Here is an 18,538-nt window from a genome sequence, read left to right as displayed (position 1 = left end):
CTACTGTAATATATTGCTGGTGAGAATGCAAAATTGTATAGTCACTTTGGGAAAACAGTTTGCCAGTTTTTTCTAAAGCTAAACGTACTGTTACCATACGACCTAGCAATCTCGCTTCTAAGTGTTTACCCAAAAGAAATGGAAACATAACTGCACTCAAAAACTTTAACTTGATATGTTTAGAGCAGCTTTATTTATAATCACTAAATCCTGAAACAACCCACAGTTTATCCATTCACAGTTTATCCATTCAAACTGTGAATAGATAAACAAATTGTGGTACATCCATACAAGAGACAGTGACTCAGCAATAAAATGGCAGAACTAATGATTAATACAATATGAATAAGGGTTAAATGTTTCTACTAAGCGGAGGAAGCCATGTCCAAAAGGTTCAATAGTTTATGACTCTGTTCCCATGACATTCTGGGGAAGGTGAAACTATAGCAGCAGCAAACAGTGCAATATTTGCCAGGGTTTGGAGTTTGGGGTCAGTAGCTGACTACAGGCAGGCAGTGTGGTGGAATTTTTGGATAATGGAAGTCTTCTATAAGGAAATGTGGCATTGGATACATGACTTAAATCATAAAATTGTATACCACAAAAAGCACATTTTGTTAAATGTAAGTTAAACAAAATCAACAAAGATGTATGGGAAACCCAACAGAAAATGCAGTTTGTAGCAGATTTACCTATTTATATAACAAATAAATCTCATAACCACAATAAGCTCAGTGGAGAGAGGGGATGTGCCCTAAGTAACTTTAGAAAATAGTGTTTTGACTGAACTGTAAAGCTAAAAATAAAAATAATCCAAACAATGTACTTCTCTTGGTAAAGTTGTTTCTCACAGAGTAATGGCTTAGCAAGTTTTAAACTACATGTATGGTAGGGTTAAACAAATAAGCAAACAGGTTTCAGATATTGATAGTCTTAGTTTTCACTGTCTGAGAAAGAAGTAACAAATAATAGTGAAGGTTAGAACGGTGTTGTTGATTAGATTGGAGGTATTAGCATGAAGATAGATGGTAGATAGATGTATAGATAGAGACAGAGAAGTCGATAAGTAGGAAGGTGGATGGAGACATGCATACATGCAAACATATATGCATACATATGTACAAAAGTAAATATAGATGTGTGCAGATAAATGGGTTAGTATACACACATATTTTTTGCTCTGTACTCTTAAGAGGGCATATAAACAGTGATACCCCAGTAGCAACGAGTATAACTAGTATCCAGATTTGGTTTTAAATATCGGTCTTCAATGAAAGGAATTAGGGCGTTTTGGAGAAGTGGTTAATTCTAGGGCTGGAATAAGAAAAAACACAAGATTTGATTAACGCATCTTGTAGCTATAAGTAAGGAAAAGCTTCCCCCCGTCCCCTTCCCCCCACCCCCCCCCAAAAAAAAACCAAGAAAAGAGAAAAGAAAGAAATGTCAAAAGTAAGATTAAGCCTAAAAGTGTTCCCAATGGCCATTAGCTCCTGGGAGCAGTGTATTAGTTCATTCTCACATTGCTATAAAGAAATATCTGAGGCTGGGTAATTTATAAAGAAAAGAGGTCTAATTGACCCACAGTTCCACAAGAACAGGAAGCATGATGCTGGCATGGGCTCAGCTTCTTGGGAGGCCTCAGGAAACTTACAATCATGGAGGAAGGCAAAGGGGCAGCCAGCACATCACACAGCCAGTGAAGGAAAATGAGAGAGCCAAGTGGGAGGTGCTACACACTTTTAAGCAACCAGATCTTGCAAGAACTCACTCTCATGAGAACAGCACCAACGGAGTAGTACTAAACCATTCATGAGAAACAGCCCCCACTATCCAGTCACCTCCCACCAGGCCCCACCTTCAATACCGGGAATTACAGTTCTACATGAGATTTGGTGGGGACACAGATCCAAACCATATCAAGCAGGAAACCAAAGGATTAGCAGAAAAACTGGTATAATCTAAACAATATCTGTGGTTTAGTTAGTTGCACTGTGCTTATTTTAATATCCTGTTTTGATAACTTCAATATGGTTATATAAAATGTAAACATTAGGGAAAGCTGGGGGAAGGGTAATTCAAATTATGAATTATTTTGACAACTTTTTTCTTGGAAATCTGAAAGGTTCCCAAAACAAAAAGTTTAAACATAGTATTTTTAGGTGCATATCTAATCTCATAAAACCAAATATGGCAAACTTTTAAATCAGAAATTGCCACATTGGTTTGAATTTAGCTTCAAACCGTATAGTTTGACAAAATAATTTCACAAGAATTACAACTGCAGAATTAAGATAGATGTTCAAACATGAGAATAATAATGAGTTGTAGCAGGAAACAGATCCCAGTTGTTTTTGTCTTCACTTTGAAGAGCACGCCATACAAGAGAGAGAAGCAGAGAACTTAGAGCTAAAGATGAAGGAACCTGTATGAGAGGCTTAAGGAGGGAAAAAGTGTGTGAATAGAAAGATGGGTGACAATCATCTTAACCATACGGAAATGTCCTGTCTCACACATTGTCATAGTGAGGTGACAGAAAGCCTTACAGGGAAGTACAATTTCATGATGAATCTGTTTTATATCCCACTCTAAGGAAAGAATGTTCTTGTAAGTCAAAATCAGATGAGAGAAGAATAAGCTACATTGCCAATAAAGCTAAGTATTTTTGAAAATTCAACCTGTCTACATGTCTCTCTAAATCAGACTTTAAAAATCTAGATTAAAAACATGACTAAATGTAAGAAAAGTTAATCTGATGCCTTTAATTACAATACACCATTTGACTAGTTTTCTGAGTTTAGTGCACCTATCTTAAAAATTTCTACAACTGATTCTAGATTACATGAATTTTCGTTTGATAACTTTCTCAATATGCAAAAAGCATTGAGAAAGAACAAAAAGGAAATGAACCTAGATTATAAAGCTGAACTCTTGCATGTTGTAGGAGAGAGAAAGAAGCCTAATATTTGAAAGGGACTAACTCACTTGTTTCTCTGTTATTGTTGGCAGACAGTTTATATGTAACCCCGTGATTCTGAGAGGAGGTATTGTTTGATACTGATTTCCCTCTGCCAAATGACTAAAATAACATTTTATAAAAACCATTTCTGTCTCTGAAGCATTCAGAGACATATGGATCATATATTTTAAAAAAAGACCAAGTCCACTAAGTCATGAAATTAGAAGTCATTGAATATCTTGAAGGAAAACCAAGCATAGCCGCCCACAGCATTCTAGTATTCACAATATCTGGAATGAAACAAAATAAGAACCAGAAGGGAGTGAGATCTCGAAGAGTTTCTTCTGGTCGTTAAGTTGTATTAGGTTCAGTTGTAACCATTGTTACATGAAAAAGTCTTATTTCAAAACCACTAATTAATTACCTTTCACTGAGGGTTCATGAATCTAACCCTTTTCTACTGTGAAGGGACTACTGTATTCACTGTGAATATTTACTTTTCTATATGTGAGTTGCCCTCTTGATTAAACACACAGCAGTCAGCCCACAGGTGAGGAAAGGTACACAGAAGGTGCATGTGTCCCCAGGTACTGACGCCTCTCTCTTTCGGCACCTTTGACCATTTTCTTACTTACCTTTTCAAACAATATTTTCAGACTGGCAACTAAATGAATGCCTAGAAGAATATGTACATTTATTCAATATCTCCAAAGGGTTGAACAATAATTCAAGAAGTTTACTACTGTACTAAGGGCAACAACAAAAGAATAACCTACCAATAAAATACAATATGATTTACATATTTTAAAACGATTACTAATTCACAGTACTAAGAATGCTATATCTGCTGTGGTTAAAGTGCTTTCTTTTTACATAACTGAAAAAGTATTACTACAATGCCTTCCATTCTGGATTATTTAAAAATAAAATAGCAGAAATGTTTCAATTAAGAGATAGAATGATAAAATACATGAAGACATTCTGTTGCTTTATTATTACAAATTGCCACCAAATAAAGATGAAAAGTCAATCCAAAGTTGCTGTGAGTGAAGTTGATTCCCACTGTATCTATAACAGGGTATATAAAACACATTATCTTGTGTGGATTTACTTTTATGTTTTGTACATGATACTTGTAATAGTCTTTTTTTTTTCTGGTTCCTTCTAGCATAATTACCCAGAATGTCTAGAGGACATAAATAAAAGTGTAACTGAGGAAGAATATATTCATAACTGTGTGGTGTAAGACTGTGATGCTGGCAAGGAAAAATAGGCCCCAGGAAGCAAGTTTTACTCTGCCTTTGATAACAAATGCATGTCCAAAAGCTATGAGTAAAGTCTTACAAATAGCTGGAGACTATTTAGAAGAAGCTGATGCTGGGAGATTGACAGCATAAACTCTGAAATCTCTTTTTAAAAATTATTGCAATCCCTTCCTTTTTGATGAATCAGGCTGAGCTACTTCTGATTACAAATAATTTCTACTGATAGAAGAACTCTAAGGTAGATAAGGGTCGGATGTGGGTGTGTGTGAGGCTATACTGAAAAATGAAAAGTTGGTAAGTAATGACCTTTAAATGACTCCTTTCTTTCTGCTTTTCCTCTCCACCTAATTGCAGGAATAAATGACTCATTAAACTAACTATGATTCATATTGCTTAAACATAATTTCTGAAGACTTCACCTTAAGGGTTAAGGAAAGAAGTACGTTCTTAATGCTTGCCATTTGTGATAATCTAATGACTTTCTTCCGTTACTGTTTGTTAAATAAGTTGATTAATTAGGAAAAATAAAAAAAAGAACATATAGTTAAACATCTTTTTCTTTTTAAATTTCAAGAGTGCCTTAGATTTAAAGTAATACTTATTTAAATGGGCACACTGTATTAATGTTAATGGTATAAGCATAATGTCAAAATAACAGATAATTTTATAATAATCTCAAAAACTAGTCCATTCAAGAGAAACCAACATATCTAGAGAGGTGTTCTAACTTCTCACTTGGAAAAATGCAAGTGATTCTACAAATTGAAGTCTTCTTATTTTTCTAGCTATTATAAATTAAGAACTTTGAAACCGAGATGGCTTTCTCAAAATATCCTCTTTGCTGACTTTTACCTCCTATTCCATTACTTTGTCTAATTGCAGAGTGAGTATGAATCTTATATGTCAATGAAATACATGTTTCAAGAGGTCAGGGTTTATGACAATGATATTTATTACTCTCTCACCAGTACCTGGAGGTGGGACCAGGGACACCAGGTAGGAAGCCACTGCAGAAGTTGGCAAGCAATGATAATGTAAGGTATGAGAGAACCTGAGCCAAGGATAATAGCAAGGCTTAATTTTTTTTTAACTTTCCTTTTTCTGTACTAATAAGAGGATGAGTTTCTACTCAATGAGTAGACACTTGGTTATAGGAATCTGGGGTTCATGCATAGGTTCTGGGTTGAGACATAAATTCAGAAAAGAGTCTGTATATAGAATGTAATTAAAACCATTATGTTGGATCTTATGACCAAAGGAGAGGCTATAAGGAGGAAGGAGAAGAGTTTCAAGAATTTGGCCCTGGAATACTTCTGGCAAAGGCGATTGTGTCTAATAACACCCATATATCTAGCAAGATGAGAGGAGAGAATTAGGCATGGGATTTAACCGTATGAAGGTCATTGTTTACTTTAATAAGAGCAGTTCAGGCAGGGCATTTGAGAAAGAAACCTAATGAATGGATACGGAGAGAATTGAAGGAGAAGAAATGTATATAATGGGTGTAATACAAGTTTGAGGAGTTTTACCATAATAAAGAAGAGAAGTTACCAGAAATTGAAGTAAGTGGGTTTATGAAATTTTTTTGCATGATACAATCTACTTACAAATAAACATTATGCTAAGTACAACAGAAAATATATTTCCCCTTGTGAAACTTTTGTTGTTTCTCAAATTTCTTTATAAAATTTGGGACTGTTGTATATATACACACACATATATGCTTATGTATGTATTGTATATACATACATATATATATATGCATTTGTATTAGTAATGGATACAAACTTAACCTCCCCTCTAGAAGCAGTGCATTGGGCAGCTGAAGGCCAGGGCTTTTGAATTAGAAAGAGTTGGATTCAAGCTTTGACACTGGTACTAAATAAAACTGAATAATAGCTGATCTTTTTGGGATGCTTTTATGCTCCAGATACTCTTCTTGGTGCTTTATATGCCAAACAATTCTCAAGAGACCCTTATAAGATAGGTGCTGTTATCACACTCACTTAACAGGTTAAAAAAAATTGAGGTGCAGAAAGATTCAGCAAGTAGTGCTCAGTCACATGGATCCTATGCAGAAAGTCTAGATTTAAGTGTATCTTTAGCCACTACGCTATAGTGATGTTTGCCCAGCCACTAGATTAAAACCAATCTATGGTTGTTATAATGGTATATTTTTAAAAATTAACAACAAGCACGCATGCCAGTTCAAGGAAAAAGGTAAATTTAATTTTTCCAATCCAACTCTTACTAGTTCTACAGAAGTTTCAGTAAAAGTTGAAGCCATAACAGCATGATTCAAAACTTTTGTTGAATCAAAGTGTGTAAAGTTCAGACAATGTAGTCTTGTGATAGTGAAAAGCAATCTGAAGTATGAATAACCTTTTAATAATATTTGCTCAGTAAGTCATATTGCAGATAAACAATCAAAGTCAGATTTCTTGGATGGAAGTTTTTGTCCTGGGAATTACTTTCTATAGGAAAAGACAGTCTTGAAAATCTTGCCTTATCAACAGCCTCTCCTCCCATGAGATGTCTTGTCAGTCTGCAATCACTCCTAGGTAATATGCCCTGAATTCATTTCTGATTTATGGAGTGCTTTTCCTTCGCTACATGTAATCCACTGCTAAAAACCAATGCATTTATTTTTATTCTAGTTAGGCTAAAATGCTGTATGTCTCATTGCCCATAGTAGACACTGCCTAACATGCTGTTGCCTGACTTTCGTGCTCTTGAGCTATTCTGAGGCAAACTCATGAGTCAAAGCATCTTTGTAAAGATACCGCTGCCAAGTTTTTCTCATTTAATTGGGGTCATAAAAAATAACCATACCTAGGCATTTTTTTCCTCTCAGTGTGGTAGAAATGATTTTGGAGTTACACAGAATCCTATGTATCTGTCACCTCCTGGCTTTTAACTCCTGGGAAAAGTATTTAATTTTTCTGAACCTTAGTATGTTCATCTGGAAAAAGGGGATGATAATACTGTCCTAGAAGTTTGCAAACACAAAAATAATATGTATAAAACATTTGGGTAGAATATCTAGTACCTCCAAAAGAACTTCAAACCTTTGCATGTTAAATTGTATTCTTATAGGACAATTTGCTGTGAAGATTAAACTAAACAAGGTATGGATGATGTATATAGACACTCAGTAAATTATTATAATAATTTCTATATGTTTGTATAATACATAATGCTATTTTAGGTAAGAAATATGATATCAACATGTATCCTACTTTTCATACTGCTATGATTAACATTTTCTGTCAGTCAATAAATATGATAGAAGTAGGAAAAGGTGTCAAAAGGGTAGAAAAGGGAATAGGATTAAAGTTAACTCTAATCCTATTAGAGGTCAAAAGGAAGGGTATAATCTAAGAAATGAATCTATAGTAAATAAGATGCTACTGTATGAACAAGGGGGATCAGCTGATGACAAAACAGGACAAAATCAGCGAACAATTTTTACAAGAAAATTGTATTCTAAAGAGGCAGGTGTATTCTAAAGAGACATTATATATTAATAAAAAGAATTTGAGCTCTAGGGATGTAGAGATACCTGGGTTTAGATCCTGACTTGGGCAAGTACACTGTATAGTAAAATTTCCTCCATTCTAAGAGAGCTATTATAATATTATAATAATATCTTCCTACAATGTGATTTATATCTGACTAATATATCAAAACTCAGGCTTGCAATAATCTCTTAATTAAACCTTACTTTTGAAAGATGGTCTTACAGTCAAGCACATAAGTAAAATACGCTATTGCACCAAAGATAAATTTCCTTCTTAATGTAACAAGCACACTTAAACTACCTTAATCACTGGGGCCCGCCTAACTCCAGAAATATAGAAAATAATTTTAACATATTATGTATGTTTATCTCCTACAGAAATGTAACCATTTTTCCATGATTCTTGTCTCTTGCTTGAAGTATATTTAAATTTTCTATACTTTGTTACTGAGAGTAATGAACTACCTATCTCTGTGGCTCTCAAAAATGGTAACCCTTTTATATCAAGTGTATAAGTTCAGATGTTATATATACTGCATCAGGACTGCTAAATAAGGAGGGTCTAGGGATGTATCTTTAACAAACAACTCAGTCAATTACTACCCGCATTATAAAATAAGAAATTACTTGTCAACAGAAGAGCCTGTCTCTTGCTTGAGAACATCCGATTAAAGAGATAAGCTTGGCCTCAAATATTGGCCTTTTTAACACTAAATTCTGACCACTGGGGTCATATACCTTAAGATAGAAAATTACTTTAAACTATACTGATATTGATTATGTAAAACCATTTTACCATCCACACTTGCTGAGATTATACATAAAACATAACATTCATCTCTAAAATAGCTAATCAAAAGTACTTAAAATGGATTCTTAGGTATGCTCAAATCCAAATCTTTAATCTTCAGTTTTCTTCATTTGCTTCAGAAGCATAGCAAATAATTGCATTTAAAAAAATCTTGTTATCATGGTAATGTTTAATAATCCCAGAAATATAATTTAAATATTCTATAAAATATGTTTCTTTTGAAAAATGGGCATATAAATAGTAACATTAGACCACACAATGCATAGAATATAATAGTAATTACTCCCAAATAATTATACTCAAATGAACAGAAAGAGAAAACAATAGGCATTTGCAAATTTAATCATTTACCATGCTGGCCTAATTACTGGATACCTTTTTTTCTCTGTAGTGAAATATAACCACCTTACAATTAATAAAACAATAATGGTAACTTTCAACGGCAAAATGAGATCTTGAAATCTTAAGATGAAATTAAGATTGTTAAACTAACAGTGATGGAAAATAGCTGCCTTTTAAGTCCTAATTCAGTATTTATCTTAAGAAACACAATATATAAGTAAAATTTTCCTGCATTGATTACTTTGTATGAGTAAACAATATGTTTTGTGTGCCAAAGTTTAACAAAATAATTATGTTATAATTTTTTTGCATAAAAGTTCCTAGAAAGTTGTTTTTTGTTTTTTGAGATGGAGTCTCGCTCTGTCGCCCAGGCTGGAGTGCAGTGGCGCGATCTCGGCTCACTGCAAGCTCCGCCTCTCGGGTTCACGCCATTCTCTTGCCTCAGTCTCCTGAAAGTTTTTTAATAGTATAGATTTGTAAAGAATCATCATTAACACACATATACTTGTATATAATTTCTAAGACCACAAGGCATAAATTCACATTTGTATATAATTTTCAAGACCATGTGAAATGGAGACCTTTTCATATAAAGCATATTCAGACAACTTAATGTTCGTGTTGGCTTTTTAAAAAGTGAATGACTATTAGAGCAGTTGGACTAAAATGATTCAGACAAGGCCAAAGAAAAGACTAAATCTTGTTATACATTGCTTCTATTCAACAGAAAATTATTCAGAAATGAGCTATCTTCTAAAGAAAGCATGGATTTAAAATAAAATTAATAGTCAAAATTATTTTAATTTTTTATAGATAGAAGTAAATATCGAGATAAAAAATCTTATGATAACTTCAGTTAGAATTCTGAATCAAATTACATATGAAAGTAACTTGCCTCTGTGGGATAATACGTTGTTTCAAAATTAGCATGGATTTAAGATTTCATAATATTAACTCTGTTTAATAGTTATATTGAAGACCCACTAATTAAATGGATTCTTAGGTATGCTCAAATCCAGATCTTTAACCTTCAGTTTTCTTTATTTGCTTCAGAAGCATAGCAAATAATTGCATTAAAAAAATCTTGTTATCATAGTAATGTTTAATAATCCCTAAAATAAAATTTAAATATTCTATAAATGTTTCTTTCGAAAAATGGGCATAAAATAGTAAGAATAAAAACAAATTAGAACATTTTCTGTTAAAAACGTCAAAAAATACAAATGAAATTTTATAAATCAAGTTTCAAAAGAGTGAAAAGCTTTACAGAAATAAGCATTATACTCACATAGTCTCCACAAAACATTTTGATGGTAATCGTTAACTTCAGGGATGAAAATATTTGATCGATTGCATAAACTTGTTTCACTGTGAAGCCAGAAAGAATTAAGGTTCACTGTTAAATCAAATGTAAATATGTTCACTGTTCACCTCAGACTCAGGCAAGAAAATGTAAAAGCAAATCTGGATACAGCATGACTTGAGATACTGTATTTATACTTAGTTATCAGTCATAGGTGAGTAGGCAGAATTATTGCACAAAATAAATAGAACCATTAACCTAATCCCCAGTTGTATGTTGATTTAAGACACATAAAGTAGCCAACTCATGAAAGAAATGTAATCTTTTGAAAAAGCTGATGACTTATGGAAAGCTAAGTTGATTACCCATAAAGTTAATCATTTATTTTCTGCTTAATTGTTGTTAACATGGAAACTCTTTCAGGTGCTCCAGCCCTAGTTTCCTATCTTAGATTGCTAGGTTCTATGTGTATCCATACAATTTAAAAAAAATATTTCAACTACTGTTTATCTGCTCTTATATTAAAAAATAATGTATTTAGGGGCTGGGCCTGGTGGCTCATGCCTCTAATCCCAGCACTTTGGGAGGCTAAGGCAGGCAGATCACTTGAGGTCAGGAATTCGAGACCAGGCTGCCCAACATGGCGAAACCCCGTCTCTGCTAAAAATACACAAATTAAAAAAAAATTATTTTAAATATATTTAGAAAAGAATTCATTATCCACCAATAAAAGTCTTTGGAGAAATATATTCACCATCATTTTTGCACTTAATTTTCCTATATTTATATATATGTAATTTTAATATTTAACTATTGCATTTTAAGGAAACAAATTTTAGAAAAACCTGTAAAGTTCAATATAGTGTTGGAAACTATCTAGATACATTCATATATGATTCCAAAAATAACAAAATGAATCTGTATTATTTTACTGCTACTTGCTACTTATTGAACAATATAGTGTTCATTTATAAAAGTTTTAAAATACTTTGAATAAGAATTAGGAGCAAATAATCCTTTATTGAAAGAACCAAATACTACAAGACAAGTGTCAACTGATCAGCATCCATAGGTCTAGAACTACCCAAAATAATTCTGATGTTAAAATATGAGTAAAAGCCACGAAGCAGTATGTATTTATGTAATACACACACACACACACACACACAAACACAAATATATATATATAATGAGCAACTATATATATATATTCTTCAGCATTCAATTTATAATATTATCTGATTACCTTACCAATATACCTGGTACTATGAGAGATATATGGAACCATGCTGCTTGGCTCAAAAACATTAAAATCTAGTAGGTCCTACTATGTATGTGTATGTGTCTGTGTATGAATCAGGGTCTTGTGTTTTTGCTATGTAGACAGCATATAGCAATTATAAAATTGTATAATTTATATTGTATAATTGCTATAATTGTATAATTTATATTGTATAATTGCTATATGTAGACAGCATATAGCAATTATAAAATAATAGATATACTTATTAAAACTATAGGATTCAGAATTAGAAACAAAAGAAGAATTTTCAACTAAAATTATTTTTTAATTAGAAACAATAGAAGAGTTTTCAACTACGATGATTTTTTATGATTATTTTAGTAAGTTGCAGGTCTTATGGCTTTTATTAGAGACTAAATATGTGAATATGAACAAAAATTGTCAAAATATTTGAGACCAAAATCCTTTCCCTAAGATTATTAGATAATTCAGAGAAAAGAGATTTGATAATGTTCCCTAATTTTCTCCCAGATAATAGTTACTTAATGTATAATTTTATTCATCATTATTTTGTGATTTAGCTTTTAAAAAACATGTCCTTAAGGGAAATTATGATATCTGGTATTTGGTTTATAATATTCCATAGAAAAGAGGGTCATGAGACACCTTTTGATACCAGTGTGGCAAAATCTTGAAAACTATTGGAAAGATGGTAGTTAATTAGTTAATATAATTCTATTTTATGTTTATGAAAATTTCCCTGATGAAAATTTTAAAATGTTTGGTTGTAACTAATTTACTCATACTTAAATATCATTTGATTATCTACAACCTGTACAGTAATAAATGTTATCAATAATAAAGGTTTTCCTCTATTCTAAACATTGTTTCAAGTCAATATACTTGTATAAATTAATTCTTACAACAACTCTATGAGCTTGGTACTGTTATTGCCCATATTTTATCCACAGCATAGATAGATAGTAGAGAGGAAATGGAATTACTCTGTAGTCAAGAATGTTGCCTAAAATCTCACTCTTGAAGTAGGAGAGTGAAATTTGAACCTAGGCAGTCCAGTGACAGAACCTGTAACCTCAATCTCAATGTTACATAGATACTCTATTAAGGAATGAAACAAAGCAACTTAAGAAGAAAATGAAAAGGCATGTTTCTTGATTCAAAGGGATTTACAGTTTAGTAGGTTTTAAAAATTAACAGAATACAAGATGATAAATGGTAAGAGCCATAAGCAAGTTGCAAAAAATATTTTGAACAATTCCTCAAGAGGCAAGTTACTTAGGCAGCAAGTAAATGAAGAATGCTTCACAGATGAATTAGCGTTTGAAATGTGACTTACCACAATGTCCTCTAGTTTCATCCATATTGTTGCACATGGCAGAATTTCCTTCTTTTTAAAGCATGTATATTATTCTATTGTATGTATACTACATTTTCTGTATCCATTTATCCATTGATGGATACTTAGGTTGTTGCCATATCTTTGCTTTTGTAGACAATGCGAGAATGAACATGGGAGTGCAGACATCTCCTTGATATACTGATCTCAATCTTTACGGATATATATCCAGAAGTGAGACTGTGGATCATATGGTAATTCCATGTTTTGTTTTTTGAGGAATCTCCATACTGTTTTTAAAAATGGCTATACTAATTTACATTCCCATGAACAGAATACCAGGTGTCCTTTTTCTGCACAACCTCACCAACACTTATCTTTTGTCTTCTTGATAATTGCCATTCTAACAGGTGGGAGGTGATATCTCATTGCAGCTTTAATTTTCATATCCCTCATGATTAAAGATGCTGAACATTTTAAAACATATCCTTTGTCTAATAGCATGTTTTATTTTGAGAAATCTCTCTTTGGGTCCTTGGCCCATTTTTAAATCAGGTTACTTGTTTTCTTGTTATTGAGTTGTTTGAGTCTCTTAGATATTTTTCATATTAGCACCTTATCAGATGTGTGGTTTGCAAATATTTTCTCCCAGTACATGGATTGTTTTGTAACTCTTGATTGTTTTCTTTGCTGTGCAGAAGCATTTTGGTTTGATGCCATCCTATTTGTCTAATTTTGATTTTCTTTTCCATGCTTTTGGGGTCCTATCCAAGAAATAATTGCTGAAATCAATGACATGGACTTCCCCCTATGTTTTCTTCTAGCAGTTTTAAACAGTTTCAGGTCTTACATTAAGTCTTTAATCCATTTTCAGTTAATTTTTCTGTAGGGTGTAAGTTAATAGTCCAATTTTATTCTTCTGCATGTGGATATCCTATTTTTCCAACAACATTTATTGAATAGACTGTCTTTTTATCATTGTGTGTTCTTGACACCTTTGCCAAAAAATCAATTGATCATAAATACTTGGGCTTACTTCTGGGCTTTCTAATTGGTTCCATTGGTCAGTGTGTCTGTTTTAATCCCAGTTCCATGCTGTTTTGATTACGATTGATTCATAATACATTTTGACATAAGATAGTGTGATGCCTCCAGCTTTTCTCTTTTTTTGCTCAAGATTTCTTTGGCTATCTAGGGTCTCTTCTGATTCCATGCAAATTTTAAAATTGTTTTGCCTTTTTCTGTGAAAAATCACATCAGAATTTTGATAGAAATTGTATTAAGTTTGTAGATTGCCTTGAGTGGTATGGCTACTTTAACAGTATTAATCCTTCAGTCCATGAATATAAAATATATTTTCACTTATTTGTGTTGTCTTCAGTTTTTCATCAATGTTTTGTAGTTTTTAATGTACAGATATTTTACCTGCTTGGTTAAATTTACTCCTAAGTATTTTATTTTTTCGTGATACAATTTTAAATAAGATTGTTCTCTTAGTCTGTTTTATGGATAGTTTGTTGTTAGTATATAGAAACACCATTGATTTTGCATAATGACTTTGTAACCTGCACCCCTACTGAATTTTTAAAATCAGTTCTAACAGTTATTCAGTGGAGTTGATAGGATTTTTCTATGTATAAGATTGTGTCATCGGCATACAGATAAAATTTCATTTCTTCCTTTCATGTGTAAATGTCTTTTACTTCTTTCTGTGTACACTTTTACCAGTGAGTTTTTAAAATATTTGTATATATTTTCCTATTGCTATTTAGTGACCTTTTCCTCTATGTTGAAAGGATGCTTTCGGCATTTGTTGTAAGGCAGAGCTAGCAGTGATAAAGTGCCTCAATTTCTGTTTGTTTAAGAAAGGTTTTATCTCTTTTTCACTTTTGAAAAATAGTATTGCTGGGTATAATATTCTTTGTTGACAGTTGTTTTTTATTCTTCTAGCTTTTTGACTATATTATCTCAGTCCCCTCTGACCTACAAGATTATTGCTGAAAAACCCATTGATAGTCTTATGAAATCTCCCTCATATGTAATGATTTGCTTTCCCCTTGTCCTTTCAGTATCCTCTCTTTGTCCATAATTTTTGACAGTCTGATTATGATGCATTGATGTGGATCTCCTTGGATTTATTCAATAGGTATCCATTGAGCTTCCAATTCAGCACAGAAAGGTAGCCCGTCCTCCTTCCAATGAAAGATTGCAGGGATTTATCACTAGAGAAACGTAAGGACAAAGGCACAGAAATTGCTGCCTCTCTTATTTAGGGTTGAGGAGGTTTATTTTTTATTTGCTATGTAGGCTCCCAACTAAAGGCTTGTTTGAGGCCAGGATCACAGGGAGCTTCTGGAAGTCTGTGTATCCAAACTCTTTCTAGAAGTTGAAAGCTGGATTGATCCGAGGTACTACAGATACTGGGAATAGTTGTGTGGATTAAATCTCCTCTTTGTTCTTTTTGCTTGAAGGAAATCCTCTGATATCCTTTTCCTGCTGCTCCTCAAGCAAGGTAATTTAATAGACAAGCTGTCTGGTAGAGATTATAAACATTGGGCACTATATGTGTGGTACAAATCCTTCGTCCCTCTAGATGCAGCTAGGAGTTGGGGATTTCTTCCTGATCGTAAGGCACAATGCTCAGGGTGGGCTTGGTGGTTTATATCTGCCTTTCCTACCCATTTTGATGTGTGTATTTTCTCAATTCTCCAGTGTGTAGGAGTCTTTAAACTAAATTCTGTCATTCTCTTGGAAAGAATTGTTTCATGTGTAGATGTTAATTTGGTGTGTCTGTGGGAGGAGGGATAGTTAGAATCCTCCTATTCTTCTATGTTGCTGGTGTCAGCATCTAGAAAAATTTGAATTACTGTCTACTGTGCCATATTAAATAAGCATTTAATCCTTCTTGGAGTCACATTTTATCATTCATTCAATTTATTAGCAAATATTTATTAGGCAACTAAAAGGTTTCTGACAGTGTAATAGGTATTTGGGATACTTCATGAAACAAGATAGGCAAAAATCTCTGCTTTATGGTGCTTATGTACATTAATTAATGATTTGAAATTTTTATTTTATACATGATGAAAAACGTATAATTAGCAAAAGTTGTTTAATATGTTTATATATATTTATGTATGGTTGACATTGACACTGCCTTTTTTGAGTACTGCAAATTGCCTAAAACAACAATCATAAGAAGAAGGCTAGACATAGAACTTTTTTTTTTCCAATTAGACAATGATCTTCAAATTGTTTTGTCTCAACATTCCCCAAAGAATTTGGAAAAACTATGTACCGCTTCTACTTTTTTACGAATGTCATATAAAATAATTTCATTCAAGTTTAAATAGTCACAGTTATTTTTTACTGTTCTCAAAGCATCCAATGTGATCTCAATACCATAGCAATTCAATGTCCACTTAATTCATCTAAATATGTAAAATAAGTTCTTATTTAGCAATTGAATATTTTGCATCATTTCTCTCTTTCTCTTAATTCTTATTTCCATTCTATTTCCTGCACAGTCATTTATTATGAGGTAATTTATGCCTGAATATCTTCTAGGGGATCACCTTATCATATATTTATAAATTATATTTATAACTTAAAGAAAATTGCTTGTAATGATTTCCATCTTTATTCAAACTGGAAGCCATGGGCTCTTCCCACTAATCTTTGTTATTTTCATAAATCACCCAATAAAGTAGATATACCACATATTATTTATCCATTTACATGTTGATAATCATTTGACTGTTACTAATAAAGATGATTTGGGGCTAATACTTGACATTTTCACCCTTTTAAGTTTTAGCCATTAAATTGTTGTGTGCTTGTATCACATTGTGCTTCTAATTTGCAATTCTCTTATTACTAAGAATGTAATCTTTTTATATGTTAAATGGCCATCCTTACATGTTCTTACACAAATTGTTCAAATATCTTCTCCATTTTCAACAAAGTTGTTATATTTAGTGTTGATTTGCAAGAGATCTTTATAAATTCTGGACACATAACCTTTATCAGCTTTGATTTATAAACATTTGCTTTCAGTTTGTGGCTTGTCTTTTTATTTTTGAAATGTTGTCTCATGAATAGAGTAGTTTTTGTTTGCTTTTAATTTATAATTGAATAAATTCCAATTAATTATTCATTTTCAAGCTTTTTCCATTTAAAAAATTTTTGCCTACCCCAAGATCACAATGTTTCTTCTAGAAATTTATAGCTACAGCTTTTATGAAATATAATAATTACTCAGTTATATTTTGTATCATATAGTCAAGTTTCATTTTTTTCTCTTCATAGGGATACTCAGTTGTTAAAGTACCATTTATTTAAAATATTTTTTTTCTCATTGATTTGTTTTTACACATTAGTCAAAAATTACTTTACCATATATGTATGGGTCTATTTGTGGACTCTACCTTATGCCTCATTGATCTAGATGTCCTTCCTTTCACCACAACCATATCATCTTAATTCATAACTGTAGATTTATAATTGTGAAAATCAAGTAATGTGATTTCTGCAAATTTGTCACTATTTTTCTCCTCCTCCTCCTTTTTAAATTGCTTTGGCTCCTGTGGGTTATGTTTTTTATTTTATAAATTATTAATATCCTTGTCAATTTCTTAAAAAGCATGCTGGGAACTTAATTATAATTACATTAAATCTATAGGCTTATCTGGAAGAAGAAATAATACATTAATGTCTAGTCTTCTGATGCATGAAAGTGTATCTCTCAATTTATTGAAGTCTCCACTTTCATTAATATTTTGTTGTTTTCAGTGCATTTATTTTTTACCTTAAAATACCTCATATTTTCTGATTTCATTGAAAATCATATATGTTATTTTGTTTTTGAATTATTTGTGTCAATAAATAAATATACTATTGCATTATATAGGTTCACATTGTATTCTGTGACTTTGCTAAGTTAAATTGTTAGTTATTACAGGTGTTTTGTAGAATTTTTAGAGTTTTGTACTTATACAATCAAGTTATTGTTTAAATGTCTGCAACCCACTCAAAATTCATGTTGAAACTTAACCTCCAATACAATTGTTTGAAGAGGTGGAGCCTTGAAGATGATTAAGTCATAAGGAATCCTTCCTTGCCAATGGGCTTAAGGCACCTTATTAAAGAGGCTTCACACAGAGCTCAACCTTTTCTTAAATTTTTCTTTCTTTCTTTTTTTTTTTTTTGCTTTCCTGCCCTTCCACCACATGAGGACACACTATTCATTCTCTCCAGAGAACGCAACAACAAAGCACCATCTTGGAAGCAGAGAGATTAGTCCCTTCTCAGACACCAAACCTGTCAGTGCCTTGATCATGGTTTTCCCACCCTCCTGAGCTGTGAAAAATACATTTCTATTGTTTGTAAATTACCCATTCTGTTGTATTTTGTTATAGCAACACAAACAGACAAAGACCAGGTCAATTTTTTTAAAAGATAGTTTTACTTCTTTCTCTCCAATCTGAACTTTTTAAAAAATTCATTTTTCTTATTTTATTAAATATGAATTCCAGTATAATATTGAACACATGGTAGAGGCAATATAGCCTTTTATGACTCTTAGGAGGAAGCACTTCATTTTTTATCACTATGTATGTTATTAATTATGGCTTTGTAATAGATGTCCTTTTTTAGGACATCTGAGAAGTTTCCTTTTATTCATAGTTTAGTGGATTTAAAAATTCCTTTTTCTGAAACTGAGATGATCAATTTTTGTCAAT

The 18,538-nt window shown here is 32.3% G+C and overlaps 1 protein-coding gene across 1 annotated transcript in view; it reads right to left on the bottom strand.

Moving 5' to 3' along the window:
• The window catches only part of ANXA10 (annexin A10), a 97,064-nt gene extending 86,700 nt beyond the window's left edge, over nt 1–10,364 (bottom strand). The window contains exon 1 of the mRNA XM_526724.7: nt 10,183–10,364. Within this exon, the coding sequence (XP_526724.2) occupies nt 10,183–10,200 (18 nt within the window). The 5' untranslated portion in view covers nt 10,201–10,364. The remainder of the gene's footprint in view (nt 1–10,182) is intronic.
• Nucleotides 10,365–18,538: the final 8,174 nt, after the last annotated feature.

Source organism: Pan troglodytes, chromosome 3, assembly GCF_028858775.2.
Source record: "Pan troglodytes isolate AG18354 chromosome 3, NHGRI_mPanTro3-v2.0_pri, whole genome shotgun sequence".
Taxonomy (NCBI): Eukaryota; Metazoa; Chordata; class Mammalia; order Primates; family Hominidae; genus Pan; species Pan troglodytes.
This window is presented reverse-complemented; position numbering and strand designations above follow the sequence as displayed.